Source organism: Ictalurus furcatus, chromosome 28 (assembly GCF_023375685.1).
Source record: "Ictalurus furcatus strain D&B chromosome 28, Billie_1.0, whole genome shotgun sequence".
In the NCBI taxonomy this organism is placed as follows: domain Eukaryota; kingdom Metazoa; phylum Chordata; class Actinopteri; order Siluriformes; family Ictaluridae; genus Ictalurus; species Ictalurus furcatus.
Window position 1 is genome coordinate 2,807,712 of NC_071282.1, and position 23,031 is coordinate 2,830,742.

Here is a 23,031-nt window from a genome sequence, read left to right on the forward strand (position 1 = left end):
AAATTATAGTCTAGTGTATGTTCAGGCAGTTTGAGATCCTTTTGTATTAATGTTTTTCACTTTTAACCCTACATTCACACTAGCAGGCTTGTGGGCATGCACTGTCCAGAGTTCCAATGAGAAAGGGTAATAGCCTAAATGTATAACCTACATCCCAATACATTATTTATACACACCACTTTTGTTTAAAAAGCATTTAAATTTGATTTACATGTTACATGCCAGACTTTGTGAGCAAATTTGCTAAGCAAGCTAAATATATTAGGTAGTGCCAAATGCACCAACAATCTCGGATACTTCCTTCCCAGCTTTTGTTTAATCAGTGGTCATATATGACAAGATAAGACAGGGGTGTAACTTTTGTTGGGGCTACATGTGTTGCTCCACCCATAAGAGTTAAGGGTTAGGGTTAGGTGTTGACGTCATTACATTGCCACTAACCAATGAGACCAATTATGGGCGGAGTAACATATGTAGCCATGCCAAAGGTGCAGCCCCGAGCGGTTTGTCACTACATAACTGAACGTCAATAAAAGAAGACGGCAGCTTTGTAATTCTGTATCTTCAGTGAACGGAGTGCTGTATTTTATCTTCAGTAAACAGAGGCAAGACCAACCAGACAGGGTTTACAGGAAAATACATGGAAATACTCGTGTCTTTTTGGCTGACGGGTCTCAATTCTGCCAAATGCTAGCTCACACAGTCAGGTAGAGTGAGGAGAAAATGGATATATGCCAATGTTCTTTTTTTTTAAAAGTAAAAGGGTTGAAACTGAAACACTAACACCCTCTGATGCTGAGCAGGAAAGTAATGTGTGTAAATGTCTATGAGTTCCAAGTTACATGAACATGATATGTGCAGAGCATAAGGACAGCTAATGTACTTTGCATGGCACTGTAGCAGATAAATCCATACATTGTTACTTTAGCTTAGTTGTGCCTCCCCTTGGCTAGCAACACCAAAGTCCTGTGTTAGAGATGCAGAAAGTCTGCAGAAAGAGATGCAGAAAGTCTGGTAGTTCTGCAAACAGTGATAACACCTGACGCAAGTTTTATGATAAAACCAACTTTTTGTCCAATTTCCACATTTTAAAAACAATTTGCCACCACATGCAAGAATAATATGCATGGAAATGGTCTATTTAGAAGTAAATTTTTGATGGAGAAGAATCTGGGCTCAGCCCTGGATTATTAACAGTCCAGCTAACACCCCTGGAAAAAGATTAATCTACGGTTATAGGGTTTTCTTCCATTTTTGGTACGTCATATAGAAACCATCAGAGAAATTCTAATGGTTTCCTCTACAAATACCATTACAAGCCAATAAAACCAATACCATTACCATTATTGGTCCTTAATGGTGTCCGGTAGACATAATGTGCCACCAATAGAAGTCAACAAATTACCAGTAGAGACCCACGGGGACCATTACAGTTTCCACTGAAACCAATAAAAACTTCCATTATAACCATTAAAGCTATTACAAATTCTATGAGTTTCTATTACTTTTTTTCAGCGGTGTGGCAACCAATTGCACGTAGGTACTAAGTTATGAGTGGAGAATTGAAAAGAAACTTTTAGGGCCACACGTGCCATAGGATTTGTCTGACGAATCATTTGCGTCAGTCATTTGGACGTTGGATTTGTCTCTTTACTACATCACACCTAATTTGAAATCTCAGTTCAAATGCCGCTTGATGTGCTGTCACTTTGTTGCTGTCGCAGAAATTGTAGGTCTGTGTCACTTAGTACGTGTATACACACCTACATTGTAAGTTTGTCATAAATTGTCCAATGAGCGTAGACACAAAATAGGTCTGCCCATAGTACTTATCCTGTTAAAAATCTTTAATGCACACAAAACAGGTAAATATTTTGAAAACCAGTTTATATGTATTAAGTTAACTCTACATTTTAGCACTCGTACATGAAATTCCATTAAAAACACTTCAGAAATACAAAGATTAATTTAAAAAAAGAAGAAAAAAAACAACCCAAAAAACAGTTATTAAATTATCAACAAACCATTTTTGCAGCATAAGCAACAGCCATTCTTTTAGGCACCCAGAACTAAATTGTCAACCCCCAGTGTCTTTAGAAATGCATTTGTATCCTGCTCTGGGTCTGGTTTCCCAAAGGCAGGATCAACTTGACTCTTTCGGAGAGAAAGCCCAAAGTGTTGCTCACACTCAGTTCTTGACCCACTTCTCAAGTTTCCTACGCTTGAATTTTCATTCTGTCATCACCGCCATACTTCAACCCTGCAGTTGATGGCAGGACTCTGTTGTTGGGGGGATAAAATAGAGATTTTATCATGATCTTTGTGCCTCCAGCTTTTCTTGAGGAAACTGATTCAGAGCTTCAAGTTTGCTAGTCTGTAAAGTATCTCTCCAAAATCCTTTTAACAGAAAATTCTGATGCCTGTGTCAGATCTTAAAGCTGGTTTCACCAGATATGTTCTCCTCACAGGCGAACAGTGTTGTATCAGTTGGTCTGTACTCATTTAGGACAGTAAAATGTCTGTGAAAATTTTCAGCACTTAAGGTTTGGAAGTTTTTAGATCAAAGCACCTGGCCATTAAATCACTCTTTTCGAAACTTACAGAAGTATAAATATATTCAAAATTCCAGTAGCTTTTATTTAGTACCACTAGACTGATGGTATTACCAATAATGCAAATGGGTATGTATGTATGTGCTGGTCTGAATATCCTCTTATAGACAGCCCAGTTTGGCTTTTAAAACCTTTCATTTTTAGCTTTGCATTTTGGAAGGCAAAATTCTAAAGGGTGTGTTTCTGTTATTTTTTGATCTCACTCAGTCAATAACCACCAGATTGTTCCTGCTCTTCGCTGAGAAGTCCTTGTCAACTACAAGCATCCTGTAGACGCTGAACAAGATGATAAGACCAAAGTGCCACAACAGACAACCGATGATATCTTGGAAGAGTCTGAAAGTGGCCAATCTTGAAGTCAGGCCATCAATGTGGTCCCTGTTAAATGAGACAGAATAACATGAGTTGGATTACTTCTTTACTATTAAAATATTAGTGTATGTAGTTTGTTGGAGTTAGAGCTTTTGTTTAGCAATCATGCTGACCTTGTCTTTGTGTCTGCACTGGTGAGTTTGGTGCTGCACTGGATCTAGAACTATCTGCTGGTCGAGGGGATAGACCAACTCGAGATCTATTGGCTGCTCCACCTGTGTTATGGGAGCTGGAGATTTCCACCTCTCTCGCTCCTCTGGTTGCACTCTGTGTCTCTGTCTTTCTGAACGCACCAGGCTGATAACAGATGGCCTGAGACTTTTCTCATTATCTTCTGCTGCTCTGTCCAGTTCTGGTCTAGAACCTGACTCAGATCTAGAAACACAATCTGAGCTAAAACCAGAGCGCTTTTGGTGCATGTTGGAATCTCCTTGGGAATTCTCTTCCTTCTCCGAGACCGAGCTTGGATGTGTACCTTTCATGTGCTGCAGGACTGTCGGCCCTGGAATTGGGACATATACTGTGCTCCCACTCCCCCTCTTTTTCTTGCTTTGCTGTTCTGCTCTATTTTCTTGCGTCTCTTCATTTTTCCTTCTATCTCCAAGCACCTGAGAGGGGCACTGCACCCCTACTGTGTCTGTCTGTAACCCACCTGTGCTGGGCTTTGTAAGCTTTGAGCTCCAGATCTCCAGTGGAGGCACAGAAAGCTGCTGGATGCAGTGGTAGAGTGATGGGTAGTCCACATATTTAAACTTGGGCACCTTCTCCTTTGGGCTGCTGGGACGGTGTGATGGCACCTTTCCAAGTGGGCATGAGGCTAGCCAACCCTCCAGTGGTGGCACAGATAGCTGCTTGATGCATTGGTGTAGTGAGGGGAAGTCAACATACTGGAAGCGAGGCACCTTGCAGGGAACATCTGAATGCTCTTCCATCCTGACTCTTGTAGTGATAACTGAGTCACCTGGTTCTTTTTTGACCTGTCTGACCTCGCAGTTACGCTCTGGTTGGATGCCTGAGGTGGAGAGTTTGTACTCGTCACTCCCTGACTGAGGGAGATACCTCCGGTTGTCCATGTGTGGAACCACAGGATGACACTTCAGTCTCCTATCAGTAGCAAAAGGAAAAAAAGTACAGTGGATAAGAACTGCTTAGCAGAACTTTGTAGGGTACATCTGAGTATGGGCAATATCTAGGTTGAGTTGATGGGGTGAATTCTATAGCTTGTGATAATATGAAATATATTAATAAAATGCATCTAGTGCTCTATGGTTACACTATGGTTTCCCTTCATTTATTCATCTTCAGTAAACGCTTTATCATGGGCGGGGTCGTGGTGATTTAGGAACCTATGGGAACACTTGGTGAAAATATACATTAGATGGGTTGCTAGTCCATCAAAGAGCACCATTCACACAGACGTTCATCCTTTGGTGCAATTTAGTGTAGCCAGTCCACCTACTGGGAGGAAACCCCACGCAGAGATGCTCAGGTTCAAACCGGAGAACCTGTACCTGTGAAGTGAGAACGCTACCCCTGCACCACTGTGTCGCTCGGTGATTCTATAGTATGTTAAAATTCCAGTCAAAGTCTTTCACAGAGTTCCATTCCTTTGTCTAAAACGCCACGGTGTCTCCTCCAAGTAACAGTTTGAAATGTGAGCCCACACACTACTGTGAGACTCTGTCACTGTTAGCGTAGATTTATTGCAGCATGTCAAGCCTACACTATCACTTACAACGATCCGACTCCATGCTCCATTTAAGCCCAGACAGCTTGGATACAAAAGGCATTTATTCGACAAAACTGTGTGAATCAATCTGCACACAATATGCAGGCGCCATAGCACTGAGGGCCAGCCAAAGAATAACTCAATCTGAGTAAAGAAAAGTGGCATAAAAAAACTTGTGGGATCTGGTTTGAGTAGATGTGGGTGAGGAGGAGTATTGAATGGCAATGATGGCTCATTGCCTAAAACTTTAGAATGTATTTAGTGTATTTACTGGTTTAGAGAGTGAGAGAGAGAGAGAGAGAGAGAGAGAGAGAGAGAGAGAGTATGTGTGTCATGAGTATAAATAGCTCTGCAGGTATGAACTGAAGAAGAAAAGTAGGTCAGCCTCAGAGTGATCGCCTTCGCCAGGGGGCCCAAAACAAAATATCTGTCTCATATACTCACCACGATCTCCTGTTGTCAGCACTCTGGCAAGGGAAGTAGAGCCAAAAACACCCGATACTCCTCCACAAAAGACTTTGAGCAACCTGATGCTGGTGACCTTCTTCTGTGGACAAAGTAAACTGTTGCAGTTTACATGAATCCATTTTTTAATCTTAGCACTCCATTTATTTTATCAGTAATTTAATGACATGTTTGTCAAATGAATGTTATTTCCATAAAATCAAATAGGACACGTCAATACTCCAAGGCAATCTTGAATGCAGGAGTTAATTCTAGTTTGTGGGTTAATCTGAGCCTGAGATTTTATGTGTGCTGATTGTAGTGGGTCTATGGATGCTGTTCAAGGGTTTGGGGCAAAAAAATTTTTTATTTTTTTATTTTTTTAAAAAACAGGTCATCTAACATCTTTCACTAACATATTGTGAAGGCTGTGGTTTGCTGGAGAAAATCGTCTGCCATAACATCACAAACCATGGTTTGTTGCAACATGTTAAATTAAGGTCATGCTCCTGTGTTTTGCTTCTTCCACATACAAACCCTCTCTGGAAATTACCCTGGCACTCTGAAAGAAAAATACACAAGAACTGGAGTCGTGCCAAGGTGAGAGGAGGGATCTCCTTGATCACACTTGGGCTGCCATCCAGACGACATGCTGCTGTGCTAAATAGAATGTCAGTAGCGCCACATACTATTTCAATACAGGCCTGTTAGTGTAGTCTGCACAGAGCTGTAACACAAGGGCAGGAAGTCATTTTTCCATATGGTGGACCTTGCTCTGCCTATTCAAATGCCATTTTGTATTAGTCCAGGTTCTTTTTTTTCTGCTAAAACACCCAAGAAAGTAGGCCTACATTCACAAATTTATATAAACAAATAAACATTCTACAGGCAGCATGGTGGTTCACTACGGAGCATCGCTGCCTCACAACTCCAGAGTCTCTGGTTCGATCCTGAGCTGGAGTTACTGACTTTTTCCGCATGTTCTCCCCATGTTTGTGATGGTTTCCTCACACACAAAATAAAAACGCTGTCAGGTGGATTGGCTATGCTAAACTGCCCCTAGATGTATGTGCATGGTGTCCTGTGATGGATGGACTGCTCCGGCTCCACCACGACCCTAACCAGGATGATACGTTTACCGAAGAGATGAACGAATAATCGCTTTACATTATATTTCTCATACAGTTGTGAAAATAGGACTATGGCTTAAATTAATTGGCTTCACCAACACACACGTTGTTAGCCGGGGCATTATATTTATCCGCAAGTTTTTAGGAAGGAACTTGAATATGAACAAAATGTCACTATATCCCTGGGTTCAACAGTTTAGAATGTTACAGCAACTATGTGTTACAACTGTATGTTACTGTATACACGTAGCACTAATGTAAAGTTACTATAGTGCACTATTTAAGGATTCTGTTTTGTGTGTGTGTGTGTGTGTGTGTGTGTGTGTGTGTCTGTGTGGAAGTGGGTCACGCACGCTGGCCTACATTTCGAGGGTTTGTTGTCTTCTTTTATTTCCCCTCCATGCGTTTATATTCGGGCTGACCCCGCCCTCTACCAGTAACCAAGCAACCGCTCCCGCGGGCCCCCCATTATTTTACAGGGTTTCCACACTAGAGTACCTGCTGATTACTATTTATACTTATCACTAATCACTCTTAAAAGCCTAAACTCTAATCTTTACAGAGTAGAGTAATTAATACAACGATTTTGTACTCTCCAAAGTATTCAGTAGGAATTTAACCCAATCTGGCAACCGCTGGCGCGCGCTCTCAATGTTTATCATTGTAATCAGTATCATAAACCTTGAATAGGAAATGACCTCAAAAACAGGCATCGTGACGTTTGCATTATCGACCTGCAATGCATTGGCTTCATGACATGTTTAGAACAGCAGGCAAAGTTGATACGAGTTTGTTAAAACAGCCTATTATTTAGGCTACAACTCTGTAAACAGCCTATTAATAGTCTACTAATAAATATTTAGAAGAAGTAGCAGATGAAGAAGAAGCTTACTTTTGTTTTGATATAAGTTCTGCATGACCTTTTTTCTGATGAAAAAGTTTCCGAAGTTTTACCTTCTCTTATCCTGATCCGTATAAACCCGTGGAGGGCTTGATGAGTGAGTCCTCAGTTATGTTTTGCATTGTCTTCTTAAAAAAATAAAAAATAATAATAAAAAAAAAGTCACATCAACATCTGGTGCTGGTGTATGCCTAACACCATCTCGTTCCTTTACTCATGTTAAAAACAATAAAGTAATTATGTTCGCTTGTTTGTTTGTGGGGTTTTTTTTTCCTTAAAGAAAACCCATTATTGTTTATCCAGTCTCTAATACCAGCCTGTCTTTTCTCACAGATCAGTCGCTTCATGTGTTGGACGCGATTTTGCATTCTGATACAGCCCAATCATAGTTTAGTCACGTTTTCACGCTACACCCATAGAATCTGGCTTTGTCCAATGAGAGGGCTCATTTCGGGTAATGGGCGTGGCTTTCGTGTCCTAGTTCTAGACAAATGACCGCGTGCCGATGTGGAAACGTCATCGCGGTTGTCGGAAATGCTGTCCTAGTGGGACGGATGAATGGGTGCAAATAGTTTATAGTTTTGTCTTGTTTTTTTTTCTTTCTTTCTTTAATTATAAATAATTTTTTTTAAATATATATGTATAAATACTTGTAACCTTGTTCTTTATGGTCGTCTGGACCAACCTGATACCAGATATCGCCATATCATACTGGAATGTTATTAACTTATTAAAAGCAGTAATCTTTGTATTAGCTATCCAAGTAAACTCGTAGCATTATTATAAAAATAAGTAAAAGAAAGAAACAATTGTTATTATTAGTTTTAATTATAGGTATAACGTTATAGACCTTTATTTATATATATATATATATATATATATATATATATATATATATATATATATATATATATATATATATCTGTCTTAAAATGTTAGTTAAATAGATAGTATTAAAGAAGAAGTATTAAACATTAAAACAACACATCCGATTAGCAATAAGTGTGTTTAACTACTGTACATTAAATATACAGAAAGACTTCCCTTCATCCCCCTCCCATTACAGTACAATACAACCTTGATTATAGCACAATAAATATTAAATACACTTATTATGGTAATAATGGGAGGTGTGTGTGTTTGTGTGTGTGTGTGTGTGTGTGTTTGGGGGGGGGGTTGATTTGTGATGGCCTTTATGCTGATTAAGATGAATTTTTAAAATGTATAATAAGAAGAAAACATTTTTCCCTGCTAAAACCAATTTTATTTACACAACCATTTTTTTTTTTAGATTTACAGTCTGATAGTACCTACATTCTACAGTAACACAACTCTTTAGTAGAAAACATGGCCTTCTTCAGAACCTGAAGGAACGGTAAAGTCCAGACGTGGCACGTGATACTGGAGTCCAGTAGCACTGTAGCTGAAGTGATAACAAGGTCCAAGAACGCTTTGTAAAGTTTCCCCTGCTCCATATATCAGCTTGCATGTTGTGCCTCTTTATAGAGGGGATGTACAGTACATTCAGCCTTTGTCATGATAAGAAAATGGGATTACACGTCACAATTCATGTACACATTGTTGGGTGATAAAACTGCAAGTAAGCGAGTGAGATAACAGGGTTTTCTGTGAGGCTGAACAACTTGATCATCTTAATTTTGGGCAAAGAATGAAGTAGTAAAGCTCTCTGTAGTGATTCTGCACAGCAAACCATAAACGTAAAGTGTCTGAACGAGTTGAGAGAAAATCTCTCCTGTTCTCTTGGCTGTTTGACAAAATTTGCTATCCGCATGTGCGATCTTGGCCAACCGTAACTCTGGATCTGTGTCATTACACAGGACTTACAGGAATTTCTCTTCAAAATGAACAAAGTGTACTGTGTACAAATCCAGAAAAATGAGATAAAGTTCCTTTTTGCTTCATCTTAAGCATTTATACTACTCTAACTTGTAAGATTCTATGCAAATAATGTAAATAATCTTTTTAAAAAAGCCTATATTTTTCTGACCAGGATAAAGCAGTTACAGAAAATGAATGAATGAATGAATGAATGAATGAATGAATTATTTGCATTAAATCCTTTATGAATTATATATATATGATCAAGCAGATGCTTTACAAATAAACATTTGGTTTATTAATTTTTCCTCTTTTTTCTTTTTTTTCTTTTCTTTCTTTTTTTTTTTTACAAAACAAAATGTAAAATGATCCACAAGTCTTTCAGGCTACCTTTGTCTTCATGTATCTTTAATTTGAATAGAAATTGGATTTAAACAATGACTACAATGCTTCACTGGTTAATTTTATATATGCAATTGAACAGGCATTCGTTAGTGTATTGGTTATGTTCTGGTTTAATATGTAGCAGGATGGCAGTGGGTCATATTGAGAGGCTGAGGCGGTTTGACATCCTTGAAAAAATTCCAGCTCTGAGTGTGTGTTTTGGGAGAATCAGAGAGTGGTAAGGAAATGAGTAAATAATCCCCAGGCCACCTTCTTTCACCAAACCTCATGCTGAATTATGCCTGAATCTGTTGCTGAATGCCAGTGGTCGGGTCGCAGCTGGTGTAGGAAGATCAGCATCCCTGCCTGCATGGGAACAAAAGAACAAGAGAGTAAATTTTAGTGTGCAGATGAACATTTATGTGCATTCATCTGCTCCCATATGTCTTTTTTGGGTTTACATTAGTGATGGCAATTTTGTACACTGCATTTTTTCCACATAAAAAAATGAAAAGAATTCCAATAATTCCTGTAATGTATACTGTAATAAGACATATGCTTGTTTTCAGTGAGAGCATCACAGTATCTATCAGTGTATTTTCAGGAATTGAGGAAATTAATGCTTGTGTCTCATACAGTTTTATCTCTAACTTTTGGCACAACATTTTGAGTCTCTAGAACAGGTCAGAAAAGTACTGCAATGCAGCGGAAGCTCCTGTGTGAGCCTTCTGTAATCCGACAGGGGGCGCTGCATAACAGCAGTTCAATGAATACTTGTGAGAAGTAACTCTATGTCCTGTCTACTTCTAAATGATTTAAGATTTTCACATGAACTCTTTTTTTGTTTTTGATCGATGTTCTGGTCATGTTCAGAATTAGAGCACTGATTTACACAGGTAGAAATAAATGCTATATTATATAAGAATATTTCATTATTCACGCATAGAATTAAAAATATTATAAAACTTTTTAAAATTATATATGAAACATAGACATAAAAAGGTGATTTTAATCATGTGATCTCTTACTTACGCTCTATCTCTTATTTACAATTCTGAATTTTTTTAATTATTATTATTAACAAAAAGATTCATTTACTTGCATATACCTAAACCTTCTTCTTTAACCCATCCTCTTTTGCCGGTCAAGGAAGCGCTGCCGTCTGTCTACAGGAATCTCCTCCAAGCTGATGCCATGGTTACTCGCTCTGTGTGACATAACATTATATGTTACTGTAACAGGACCTAGGATTTCTTAAGGCGTTGTACATTTTATTGATGGAGATCGTTTGTGCACATGTTACTCTCACCCAGGGGTAAGATCTGGTGGAATGGGCAGGGGTTTGGTGAATCCATCCCTCCCGACTAACCAAAATGTCTCCTCGACTCCCTTACCCTGATCACAAGAGATAATGTGATGTATTAGGTGTTATGTAAGGAGCACAGCAGGGTGTACATAACGACAGGGGTGGGTAATGCAGTTCCATGTGAAGCGGGGTAACTATTACCACTCCAAAGTGGTAATACTCCAAAACAGCAAGTCATCCCCAAGTATTTTATTTGTCTTATACCATAAAAATCTGTCAATGGTTACAATGTTTAAATTACTAACGAACAACACATCATACTTTTTATCTGTTTAAGTTACATTTAATGTTGTGGAACATCTGTGAGATAATTACCCGTTATCTCTTACGTTATAGCAGTTATAAACGTGCGTTTCTCTTTTATTCTCTCCGTATCTCTTAAATTAAGACCAAAAAAAAAAAAAAAAAAAACCCAGCTTGTCATGTTACTCGGAAACTGGAAAATGCAAAAGCTGACACTGGAGACTCCTTCCAAAAATATTACAGAAAACTTTACTATATAAATAAATGCTTCTGTGTGTGTGTGTGTGTGTGTGTGTGTGTGTGTGTGTGTTTGTGTGTGTGTGTGTGTGTTTATGCTAAATAACACATTTATCCATTTATCCATTTATTATAAGTTATAAAAAATAATGTGATTGAGTCCCAGTAGTTAGTATAGAAAAGATAACTCATTAGAATCATTAGAATTAATATAAACCTTTGATTTTAATCACAGTCATAGCTACTCTCAGAGCTGCTAGTATAGAAAAGTATTGAACACCTCATGACCAATCAGATTAGGGAATTCAACAGAACTGTAGTATGAAAGGAGTTATATTATTTGTATGCCAAAATGATGTTCTTTTACATGTTCATATGTAAGAAAGTAAATGTGTGAACTTGGAGATACAGGATATGCTATGTGTGTGTGTGTGTGTGTGTGTGTGTGTGTGTGTGTGTGTGTGTGTGTGTGTGTGTGTGTTCGTTTAGGGTTCACCTTAAGTTCCGTCTTGCCCCTCGACTTTATCTGGTATCCAAGCTTGAGCTCTCTGAGGATGTCAACTGTGCTCTTGTTGACATGTATTCTGTAAGCTGCAGGTATCACATGCAACAAGATTGACAAAAGGCCTCAGATTATATTTTCATTCAAGAAAATCGTGGCCACTAGCAGTCAGCAGTGCCTTATCACGGTCTTCAGCATCAGTAAACAAGGGCCACTCGTTCCTGCTGTCCTTTCTTCCTTTCCTGCACACTTTTCTTGTTAAGATGCAAATGAGGAGGTGGCAGTTCTTATGATCCTCAGCCAGTCCCTACATCACATGACTTCTCTTTGCAATCACACACATTTCTTAAATAACCCAGACATTCAGTAGTTTCTTGCAAAGTCTTGCACCAGCATGTTGCATGGGACATTTCTAAACCATTCGCATTGCCTGTTTTTCTAGATGGCTTTCACCTCTATCCTGTTTACCACTTGCCTGTCCTCTATCATGCATAATAACCGATTGCCTGATTTTTATTTTTTTTTTGTCTATTCTATATCATTTTGAGAAATGTCTGTACAGATGGGTGTAGGGGTGTGTGTGTGTGTGTGTGTCTTTGCCCCTGGGCCTGTTGTGTGAGGACACTACTTTACTTTTCTATTAAAGCAGAATTTTCTTTCTAATTCGGCTGATAGCCTTAAAAGCTTACAATGTGCTCTACAGCTTAAGCTCTTTAAGCCTGTCACAAAACACACAAACACACACACACACACACACACACACACACACACACACACACTCACACACACTCACACACACACACACACACACAGGCACACATGCACACCCATCTGTATACTTTTACAGACATGAAAGTGTTAGCAGTTGGTCCTTGGTTTAAATAAATTCCCATTGCAGTTTTCGAAAGAGCCACAACACAATCACCTCACACACACACACACACACACACACACACACACACACACACACACACACACACACACACAAACACACACACACAGCTTAAAATGAAAAGTGGGATGGCTCGGAGTACTCACGCAACCCTGTTGATTCCATTCGAGACGCTGTGTTGACCGTGTCTCCGAACAGACAATACCTGGGCATCGTCAACCCCACCACTCCAGCTACTACTGGACCTATAACACACATACCAATGTACACAAATGAAGAAAATCGCTGCAATCCTCAATATAACAATAACTTGGGGGTTTCTCACATGATTGCATGTGAGAAACCTTACGCAATTTTAATTTACATACAGATAAGTGTAAGCTGCATGCAAAAGGACAGTATGACACAGCCAGTGTGAAGTGATCCAACATGCAGTTTAGGCTACTTTGCGTTAATGGCATTGCAGTAATGGACTCAGGGATGGGGACCTGATGCCTAATTGGATGAGGAAGCTAATTGGATATCGCCTAGAAATGGCGTCTCACTCCACATGCCTATCAATCAAAGGACGAAAAAGGGGGAAAAAACATTTCTGGGTATTGTAAATGCTTATTGATAGGATACACTGCCAGTCAAAAGTTGTTATGTCCTATATCCTAAAATTGATATACCTAATTCATAAAATGGCTTGAATGAATTGATATCAGCTCAGTATTTAACCCCTTAAATGGCTCCCAGGAGCCCTTGGTAGGTCCAGACCTACATTCCTTACTCTTGTAATTACATCCCTTTTTTGTGATTGGTTTTTACCTTAGTTACTGAATAATTCCTAGTTCCTAGTTGCTGCTAAATACATGCTATAGAATGAATAGTTGAAAAATAAATGAAGAATAAGACTTTACAGGGTTACTCGATCATTCACATTTGGAATATTTCAGTGACTATTACCTGGCAGTTATGCAGCAAATGTAGATTATAGACAGAGAGAAGTTCAAACATAAAGCTAAAGACTTCTGATTGATAACTGAAACCTGAGATATTATTTACAATCGATAACTCATTAGAGAGTCTGTTAGAGAGTATGAAGTTGCAGGACTTTTATGTCTCTCGGGTTGTCTATGAAAGCAAAACAGTGGCTAACCAGAGTGGAGTCCAATGCGGATTTTGACTTTGACGCTGGGCATGTGTATCATTTTGAACGTGCCAATGCAGGACAGGATGTCCAGAGACATGTTGGCCATCTCGGCTGCGTGCCGGTTGCCGTTGCGGCTGGGAACTCCTGACGCCACCATGTATGCATCACCGATGGTCTCGACCTGTCAGCCCAAAAAAAGTAGTAAAAGAGATGAGGAACATGGCACTGCTCTTAAACATACTCAGCCAAAGTCAATCATGCACATCTACATTTTCTGCTAGATAGTTCCAGCATCGAACCAATCCCAGAAAGCACCACTTTTGGACCCTGGGGCAAGTTTATAAAGTGTCCCCCAAAACCTGACTTGTAGATATAGATATTCCATATTAAATAATGTACTTGGTGGTTCCACAAAAAATGATTGGCTCTTACAACCCCAATTCTGAAAAATTGGGATAGTATGGAAAATGCAAAAAAACAAACAAACAAACAAACAAAAAGAGTCATTTGAAAAGTCAGTTCACCCAGTAATGTATTGAAAACACATTATTAACACATTATGTGATGTTTTACTTTGTGAATGTAATTTATTTTTTTTTTTAAATATACACTCATTTCAAATCTGATTACTGCAATGCACTCCAAAAAAGTTGGGACAGTCGACTGTTTACCACTGTGTAACATCAGATTTTCTTTTAATAACACTTATTAACCGTTTGGACGCGGACTGAAGACACCAGTTGTTTAATTTTAGTAATCGGAATTTCCCCCATTCATCCATTATGCATTTCTTGAGCTGAACAACTGTACGTAGACTTCGTTGCCTTATTTTGCGCTTCATAATGCACCACACATTCTCAATGGGAGACAGGTCAGGACTGCAGCAGGCCATGCTTGGACCCGCACTCTCTGCTTACATAACCATGCGCTTGTAATCCGGGCAGAATGTGGTTTGGCGTTGTCCTGCTCTGGATGGCAGAATATGTTGCTCCAAAATGTGTACATACCTTTCTGTATTAATGCTGCCCTCACAGATGTGCAAGGTACGCATGCCATGGGCACTGACACGCCCACATACCATGACAGACGCTGGCTTTTGGACCTGACACTGATAACAGCTTGGATGGTCCTTTTCCTCTTTGGCACGACGAACACGACGGCTGTTTTGTCCAAAAACTATTTGAAACATCGACTCATCGGACCACAAAACACGATTCCACTGTGTTACTGTCCATCCCAGATGACACCGAGCCCAGAGAAGTCACAGTGCTTCTGGGCAGTGTTGATGTACGGCTTCTACTTTGCATAGTAAAGCCTTAACTTGCATGTGTGGATGCAGTGGCGAATGGTGTCGAGTGACAAAAGTATAGCATAGTAAATGCTATAAATCCATTGTTTTCATATTCTAAAATGCTTTCACAGTCAAATTAATAATGCTGAAAGGATTTAATCATAAAAAAATATTTTAGCAAGTTTAGGATGACCTTAATATTTGCATTTACTAAAAATTCTCAACCCCTCCATGGAAATGACAAAGTTTATTTAATTAGGTTATAAAGTAAAAAAAACAAAAAAAAAACAGGTCTTTGTTATAATGTAGCAATACCTTGTAGACATCGTGCATGCCAATGATAGAGTCAAACAGTGTGTAGAGGTCATTTAGGAGGTCCACCACCTCTATGGGCTCGCTCAGGGCTGAGATGGTGGTAAACCCAACAATGTCACTGAAGTACAGCGTTGCCTCTGCGAAATGCTCTGGTTTCACTGGTTTCCCTTTCTTCAGAGCCAGAGCAACGGACCTGGTTGCAGTGAGAGAGAAATAAAATGAATTTATAGCGACTGGCTCCAGTGTATGTGGTTTTGTATGTCTGTATGTGTGAGAGACTGACTTGGGCAGCATCTGGGCCACAAGGGCGTCCGTTTTCTGTCTCTCCACCTCCAGCTCCTCTGTTCTCTCACGGATCAAGTCCTCCAGATTGGTGGAGTATTGCTCCAGCATGCGCAGCATGGAGTCGATGATGTTGGTCTTTTTTCCTTTACTGATACTCTTAAACTGCAGCAGCACAAAAATGCACATAGGTTCATGAGACAAATATAGAATTAGAGACAGTCATGAGAAACAAGCTTATTAGTAGTAAATATTATAAGTATTATATGTACGCTTTTCATATATAAGCTTTAATTTAAAAAAAATAATCAATTGCGACAGCCAAAATTGCGATTCTGTGTGTATTTGCTTGTGTGCACATACGTGCGTATTTGTGTCATATATGTAAGGAATATAAATTGTTGGTGTGGTGTGATTAGAATGACTAGATTAGAATTATACACTCGATCTCTTCTCATGTTTGTATGTATCTGTACCTGTTTGAAGATCTCCTCGAATGAGGGTCTCAGCTCTGGATCTTCACTCCAAGCCTGCTTCATGAGCTGAATGACCTCCAGTGGAGCCTCATCCATCGATACAGAGGGTCGGCAGAGAGGAGGAGGACTGCGTACCTTATCTATGATCTCTGCACACACCACTCGCATTTTAATAGTATTTACAAAAAGCATATTCTAGTGACTCATACACAAAAAATGTGTGTGTTCACATATGCATTCAAGCACTGTGGAAGGACCCACATGAATACTATAAGACTTCCGCTTTCCGACTATGTCTAAAAATGCTATACAAATGTATAAGTGTGTGAGACCTTTCGCAGGCATGTCCAGCATGCAGAAAGGAGCAGAGCGAGATATGACCTCTTGCATGATGATGGCAAAGCTGTAGACATCGCCCTTTTGTGTGCCCTTATTTAAAAGCTTCCTGCTCCTCAAGAGTTCTGGGGCTGTCCATAACTGATCTGCAAATAGAGATGAAGAAGTGCTCCACCAGACTTGGGAATACATAAATGTATCTAAAGGAGTGACTGACTTCATAATTAGAATTTGCAAACTTGTGACGTTTATATGAGTTTAGTCAAGATTAGTGGGTTTTTTGGTTTTTTTCCATTTCAAAAGGTGCGCATGGTCTGGGGCCAACATTTTTTGGCTATGTATCCACACATCCAACTCTTACCCTCTGGTTTGCTGTCATCTGGGCAGATGTTTAGGGAGCTCATGATTTTGTTCAAACCATAATCTGTCACTTTTAGAACAAACCGACCATCCACCACACAGTTTCGAGACTTCAGACGCCCATGAATGATGCCTCGATTATGCAGATACTTCATTCCCTGAAAGACAGTGAGGGATAACAGGCAAGACAGAAGAAAAACAGAGATTAGTGTTAAAACTGAGAACAAGAGAAGTTATTTTGTTGGTCTACTGTGTGGAACAGCCAAGAGGAACCAATGTTTCTGACTGAAGAATTTGACTCCTAATGTTCAAAGAGTCAATTCACTATGCATTTTCCGCAGTGAGGACACTGCCACTACGGGAATGTCATTTAGATGAAACTACACGGCAAGACTAACGGAACTGCCGACATCAACAGCAAAAATGTAAGGGGGAAAACGGGTCATGCATATGAATCTTTCCTCTAAAACAGTCGACTCAAAGAGCCGACTCGTTCGTAGACGACACATCACTACTGAACAAACGGGGATGTTTTAAAATGCTTAACGTGAAAAACACTTAACATGGCTTAACGTACTAAAACAACAACCAGGGAAAACCATTTTTCTCACACATTTTTATTGCCATAAACACTAACTACTGCTCAGACAGTGGCACCGTAAATCAAGTGGAAAGACAATATTTTTACATGAAGCGTTTTCTCCCCCATGGAAAACCATTTTAAAGAAAACTCTTATCATGGCCTAATGCAGTGGTTTTCAAAGTGGCGCCCCCTTCGGGGCCACCAGGGGGCGCCCAGGGGCCTCAACAATTTGGTGTGAAAAATAAATAAATACATGATTCTCACTCTCAGACAACCACACAGATACACACACAATCAATTCCTAATGTAATGTAATGTAAAGATGAAAGAGGTAATTAATAAAAAGGGATATATATTCAGAAGTCTGTATATTTAATGTGTTTTAAAGACATCTTGCAAAAGGGGGCCTCGGTCAAATGTTAATGCCATTTGGGGGCCAAAGTTTGGGAACCCCTGGCTTAATGTATTAAGACCAGTATACAGTATAGGATGATGCACTGTATATTCAGGCAAGCAGATAAGCCCAGAATATGAACACAAGGTGTAAAGTCTCCCTTTGCACATTGTAAACTCACTCTCTCTCTCTCTCTCTCTCTCTCTCTCTGTCTCTCTCTCTCTCTCTGCTTGTCTTACCCTGATCAGGTCCATAAGCAGGGAGGATTTGAACATCCAGTCGAGTCTCATTTCTTCATTGTTAAGTAGGTCCTCCAGGCTGCCCCTTGTGCAGTGTTCGGTCACGATGCCGAATATCCCAGAGTCCAGAAACAGGCCCAGGAACAGGTTTAGGTTTTCCTGACGCATATCCCTCAGCTGCAGATACAAAGAGAGAGAGAGAGATGTGTAAGCCTTCTACTCTCACTGTATGTCATCTTATCACTCATTCTCTCCCCATATGTTTAAGCCATCCATTCTGCCTGCCAAAATTTCATTTTGTGCTCTCTTTCTTTATGTCTTACCTCAATGAAGATAGACTGTGTGCTCTCACTGATCTCTGTGACTGTTTCTCCGTTATGGCATTTCTTCAACCATACCCAGTCACCCTGCCAACACACATTTTAAACAGCACACAGACTTTTGTCAGTATGCTGTCCTCACTATAAGAAAAAAAACACCATAAACTACACACACATTATTTAAAAATAAATAAATAAATAAAACACCTTGTATGTTTTCTATGCATACATTGCAAGTACAATTCCCCATGTTCACACACCTCAAACACAGCCACATTGGAGTTTTCGGTGGTGGACGTGAAGAAACTCCGTCCTGAGACCGATTGATGAGAGGTTTTATCATCTAACTGACTCTTCATCATACTCTCTTCATTTAGCTTCTAGAGACAGATTGAAAGCAGTTCATCACAGACCTATACCTTCTGACTGATAGTCAAGTCAATTTTATTTATCATTTGTATGCCAAGACGTATGTGCATATATATGTACATAGATGCAAAGATATGTACAATTGTCGCAAGGTAGAGTAAGCCGCTTATGTAACAGAGCATCACACACACACACACACACACACACACACACACACAAAGTAAGCATATAGACAAGTAAATACAATAACAAAGTACAAAGATAGATATAAAAGTGATCATTTGCACACATGAGAGAGTTCAACATGGTCAGAGTGAAGAGGAGATGACTACAAAAGCAGGACAGACCAATAGGAGAGATATGGAAAGGTATGGTATGGTACAGTATGGTATTACTAACCCTCTTGCTTAGTTGTGTGTTGATAAAGACCAGGTCATCCAGTGTGAGCACTATCTTAGAGGGGGTTGAAATACCTCCACCTCCAAACCCTCCCAACACACCCAGCTGTCCTGTCATCCTACGTAGACCGGAAAACAGAAAAACACAAACATGTATCAAGCCAAATATAGCTCATAACTGTGAAATGTCTAAAGAGCCAAAGTACAGACAGAAATGTGAAACTCGGGATGTACGTGTTAAGATTCATGCCCCACTATTTCCAAAGGAACAAATAATCGTCATAGTTTTTAGCTACGCCTTTCCAAAGTCCTTCTAGTGAAGTCTGTCCACTCACCAGACATTTTGACAACACTCCTGGGAAGTTCATTTCAGTCATACAAGGCTAGGCTCCTGTGTACTAGAATTGGCAGAGACCCATGTACCAGAACAATGGTTCAACAAGATAATGTTTCAAAGACGAGTTTGAAATGGCTGTTAAAATCTGACCAAAAGGACGTGACATTTGGCACTAACGAAACAAAAGACAAAACCTTTTTGGATTGGACTAGAACTAGAATCCAACTAGAACTAGACTAGTGACTACAGAAATAGACTCTTACTTCATGTGGTAGAGGAAAATACTTGCTGCAATTAAAGCACAGAAAAGGATGCAAAGGAAAAAGAAGGTCACTCCATCCATTCCTGCCCAAAAAGAAAGAAAGGAGCAAGTGAAGCTTTGAAAATACAACAACAGATGAAGATAATGAAGAGATAATAGAATAACAATACAAAGAAGATCATGAAAGCAATAAATCAGATGCTATTTTTTTGTTACAGCTTTTAAATGTTTTTAATTGAATCTCTTATTTATATTGCACCCATTCTCGATAAGAAAATACAAAGGAATTGGCCAATGTGGCCTGTTTTACCACCGCTGCAGGCCACGTAGCTGCTGAACCAGCAGTTGGGGTCAGTGCTGGGGGAGGCACCTGCAAAGTGGATGGACTTCCCCATGTACTTGAGTGCACCGAATTTCCCATATGTGTGCGGCGCCTCCAGGACATGTGTCCGCCAGAGGGTGACACCAGTGCTATCTGTGTCCAACACCACATAGCGAACTTGCATGCCCTCACCATCGGTGCCTGCCGAAATGGGTTGATTGAAGCCATTGAACTCGAAGCCTCCGTCGTTCTGAGCCAGTGCCTCACCTGTCACCCGTCGGCCTCTTCCAGCCAACCTACTCGCTTCTGTCGCCATGGCCGTGTAGTACAGCATGTTGTAGATGGTGCCAAAGAATGGAGAAACCTTAAGAGGAACGAGAGACTCTCAAGATGACTCAAACTGTTTCATTGATTATATTCCATGTGGCACCATAAAGGGTTTTTCTATCTCTCTGTGGGAACCCTTAAAGGTTATTTCTTGAACCCGAACCTGTCCAACATACCTCCGGTATAAGCTAGTATATATGATCCAATACTATAATTTTGACACCTGATCACATTTGACTTGCCCTGACACCAGTAGAAACCTATCTATGTATTCTAGTGAACCCTAGCTCTGCTCCATCTTATATTTATGCTTTCATTTCAAGCTTCAAGAGTAATTTAAGGCATACTGTATAACACCCCCCCCCCCCCCCAACCCCTGCCCCCCAAATCTCACTTGTTCAGGCTCAGCACTGCTGTGGATCTCGTAGCTGTCCTGGGCTTCTTTGAAGGCTTCGTAGAAGTTCTGCTTTTCTTGGTCCATGGTGATGGTGAGGACTCCGTCGTATGCGTGCCGCAATAGGGTGTTATTGGTGAGTACCGAGTAGGTCACATTTTTATATGGCAGCGAATAGAGTAGGGTATCATATGGGATGAAGATGTAACCACGATCTATCATGCGCATGTGCATTGCCGTAGTCAGTAACTTGTATTGAGCCTCTCCACCCATAAGAACCGAGTGCATGCACATGATGACCACTGCAGGGACAGATGGATAAATACACAGACAGGTGAGGATGACTCAGTTGAGTCAGCACAATTTATTGTTTAATATGAATCAAAACAGTGTTTGGTTGTAATCAAAGCTACTAAAGAAGGAACGTATGCAGTTTTATTTATTTATTTATTTTTAAATGGGTATACTTCAAGAAACTGGAGAGTTCATTTTTCTTTGGCAGTGCAGACTGAGTAGATTTATATTGGGCAGCAATGCCAAATCAAACAAATGTTTAGTTGTTAAAGGAGATAAAGATCCCTGGATAATCATAGATGTATATCAATACAAATACCTAAAGTGTTTCTTTGAGTCTCTCTTTTAACCACACACCTCTCACACGATCTGCCTGTCTGATTTTCTCAAGGGCTTTCCGGGGCCCATCTTCATCTTCATTCATGGTAACTACAGTGCTGATGGGTAGGCCAAGGGTACGCAGTGAGGCAGCAAGTTCCTGTCCGGTTGCCTCCCATATGTCATTTTCCTCTGACACAACAGCTACATGTGCCCAGTGAAAGAAGCGCAGCACAGCAAACAGCACCCGGGACGAAAGTGGCAGAGGCCGCAGGAATGTCGGGTAGGTCCCATCATCCATGTTGGCTTTCAGGCATGCCCAGGACAAGATGCCGGCATTCCAGTTCTTGGCCAGAAGAGCAGCAGAGGTGCAGTAGCCCGGGTTGGCTGGCCCAAGAAAAACAGAGCCATACCCTTCCAACTCAATGAAGCGGGCTAAAGCCCTGGAAGTCTGGCAGTCCTCATTGATCAAAGTGTAATCATACCAGTATCCTTTACTGAGGTAGGGGTCTTTGTTGATGCGGGTCATAGCCAGTCGGGCAGCCAGGTCAGGCAGGGCTTTGGAGTACATGGGGTCACATGTCCAGGGTCCTACCAGGGCAATCTTGAAAGTGGTGCTCCAAGCCTCACGGGGCAAATAACAGATTATTAGCAGAGGCAGGAGAAACCAATTCCCCCTCCACCAATGCCTATGCAATAAACAGTGTGAAGATGTGGGTGCATGTGTCCTAGTGGGTGGGTCCTCTGTGTCATGTTGAGTTGTTCCTTTCTGTTCTTTCATCCACTCTGTGTAAGGTTCTTCATGCCATCGTGGATGGTGCGACGGCCAGAGGAAGTTAGAGTCTCTATGGACAGTCATTATGTTTCTCCTGTTATGAGTCAGGGAAATCAGAGTTAGAGGACCAAATGTATGTGTTAGAGCCTAACAGAGATATCAGGCAAAGGAAAGGAGAAAGGTATTTCATTTCCCCACCACTTTTAAAAGTCACTTTCAAAATTCATACTAAGTCTTGCATAGCCTGCATGGTTGCTAATTTCTAACCCTGTCATCATCTTGTCACCTAGTGCCATCTGTTGGAGTGCTGAATTTAGCAAGCTGTTTGTGAATGCACAGTGCTTCTGTGGCAGGTTATGAGCTTATTTACCCCTGTGTGTCTGGCAAGCTAATTAGCAGGACTGGGCATTATTAGCCCTGAGCAATACCTGGGCCAAGGAATGTCAAGAGTACATTCCTTTGTCCTTCATCTCTATATAACTGATTTTCTCTGGTTCTTCCTTTCTTATTGGGTTGTCCCTCTATATTCTGTATTTAGATATACATATGCTTTCACTTAAATGCCCCAACAAGCTCACCCTACTCTTCTAGCACGTTCTTAAATTATGATGTTTACCTCCTGAATTTTACTTGACCGCCTGTCCGTTATCTCAGAGAAATTATATGGTGTAACTCCATACAAAATTTTGAAGTTTTGTCACTTAAATGAAGTTTAATTAGGTGAATCCCTGAAGCTTTAGCTACGACCATGTCATTAGCCTTCGACATACCTGCCTGAGTACTTAGTGTTGTCTGACCTAATCTCACACAGTTCGAATAACATCACTGGGTTTGCACATTTATTCAAATTGAT

The 23,031-nt window shown here is 40.3% G+C and overlaps 2 protein-coding genes across 8 annotated transcripts; both read right to left on the bottom strand.

Annotated features, from left to right (window-relative positions):
- Positions 1-1,829: 1,829 nt before the first annotated feature.
- Positions 1,830-7,533, bottom strand: si:ch211-284e13.6 (uncharacterized). 7 transcript variants are annotated; one of them, XM_053617863.1, is made up of 4 exons: positions 7,242-7,533; positions 5,158-5,257; positions 3,098-4,088; positions 1,830-2,990 (listed from the first exon to the last, which is right to left on the bottom strand). In XM_053617863.1, the coding sequence occupies exons 3-4, from the start codon at positions 4,055-4,057 to the stop codon at positions 2,979-2,981; spliced, it is 972 nt and encodes a 323-aa protein (XP_053473838.1). In that variant the 5' UTR covers positions 4,058-4,088; positions 5,158-5,257; positions 7,242-7,533; the 3' UTR covers positions 1,830-2,978. The 7 variants fall into 7 exon arrangements, with proteins under 7 accessions (XP_053473838.1, XP_053473837.1, XP_053473836.1 ...); XM_053617862.1 differs by having other exon boundaries at positions 5,158-5,260; XM_053617861.1 differs by having other exon boundaries at positions 7,180-7,533.
- A 2,010-nt stretch (positions 7,534-9,543) lies between these two features.
- On the bottom strand, positions 9,544-22,367 carry gucy2d (guanylate cyclase 2D, retinal). The gene is made up of 19 exons (XM_053617838.1): positions 21,443-22,367; positions 20,792-21,093; positions 20,059-20,434; positions 19,750-19,831; positions 19,151-19,268; positions 18,643-18,762; positions 18,386-18,469; positions 18,063-18,239; positions 16,848-17,004; positions 16,483-16,632; positions 16,151-16,299; positions 15,676-15,839; positions 15,393-15,585; positions 13,793-13,967; positions 12,798-12,896; positions 11,754-11,848; positions 10,721-10,806; positions 10,520-10,618; positions 9,544-9,777 (listed from the first exon to the last, which is right to left on the bottom strand). The coding sequence occupies exons 1-18, from the start codon at positions 22,260-22,262 to the stop codon at positions 10,534-10,536; spliced, it is 3,432 nt and encodes a 1,143-aa protein (XP_053473813.1). The 5' UTR covers positions 22,263-22,367; the 3' UTR covers positions 9,544-9,777; positions 10,520-10,533.
- Between the last annotated feature and the right edge of the window lie 664 nt (positions 22,368-23,031).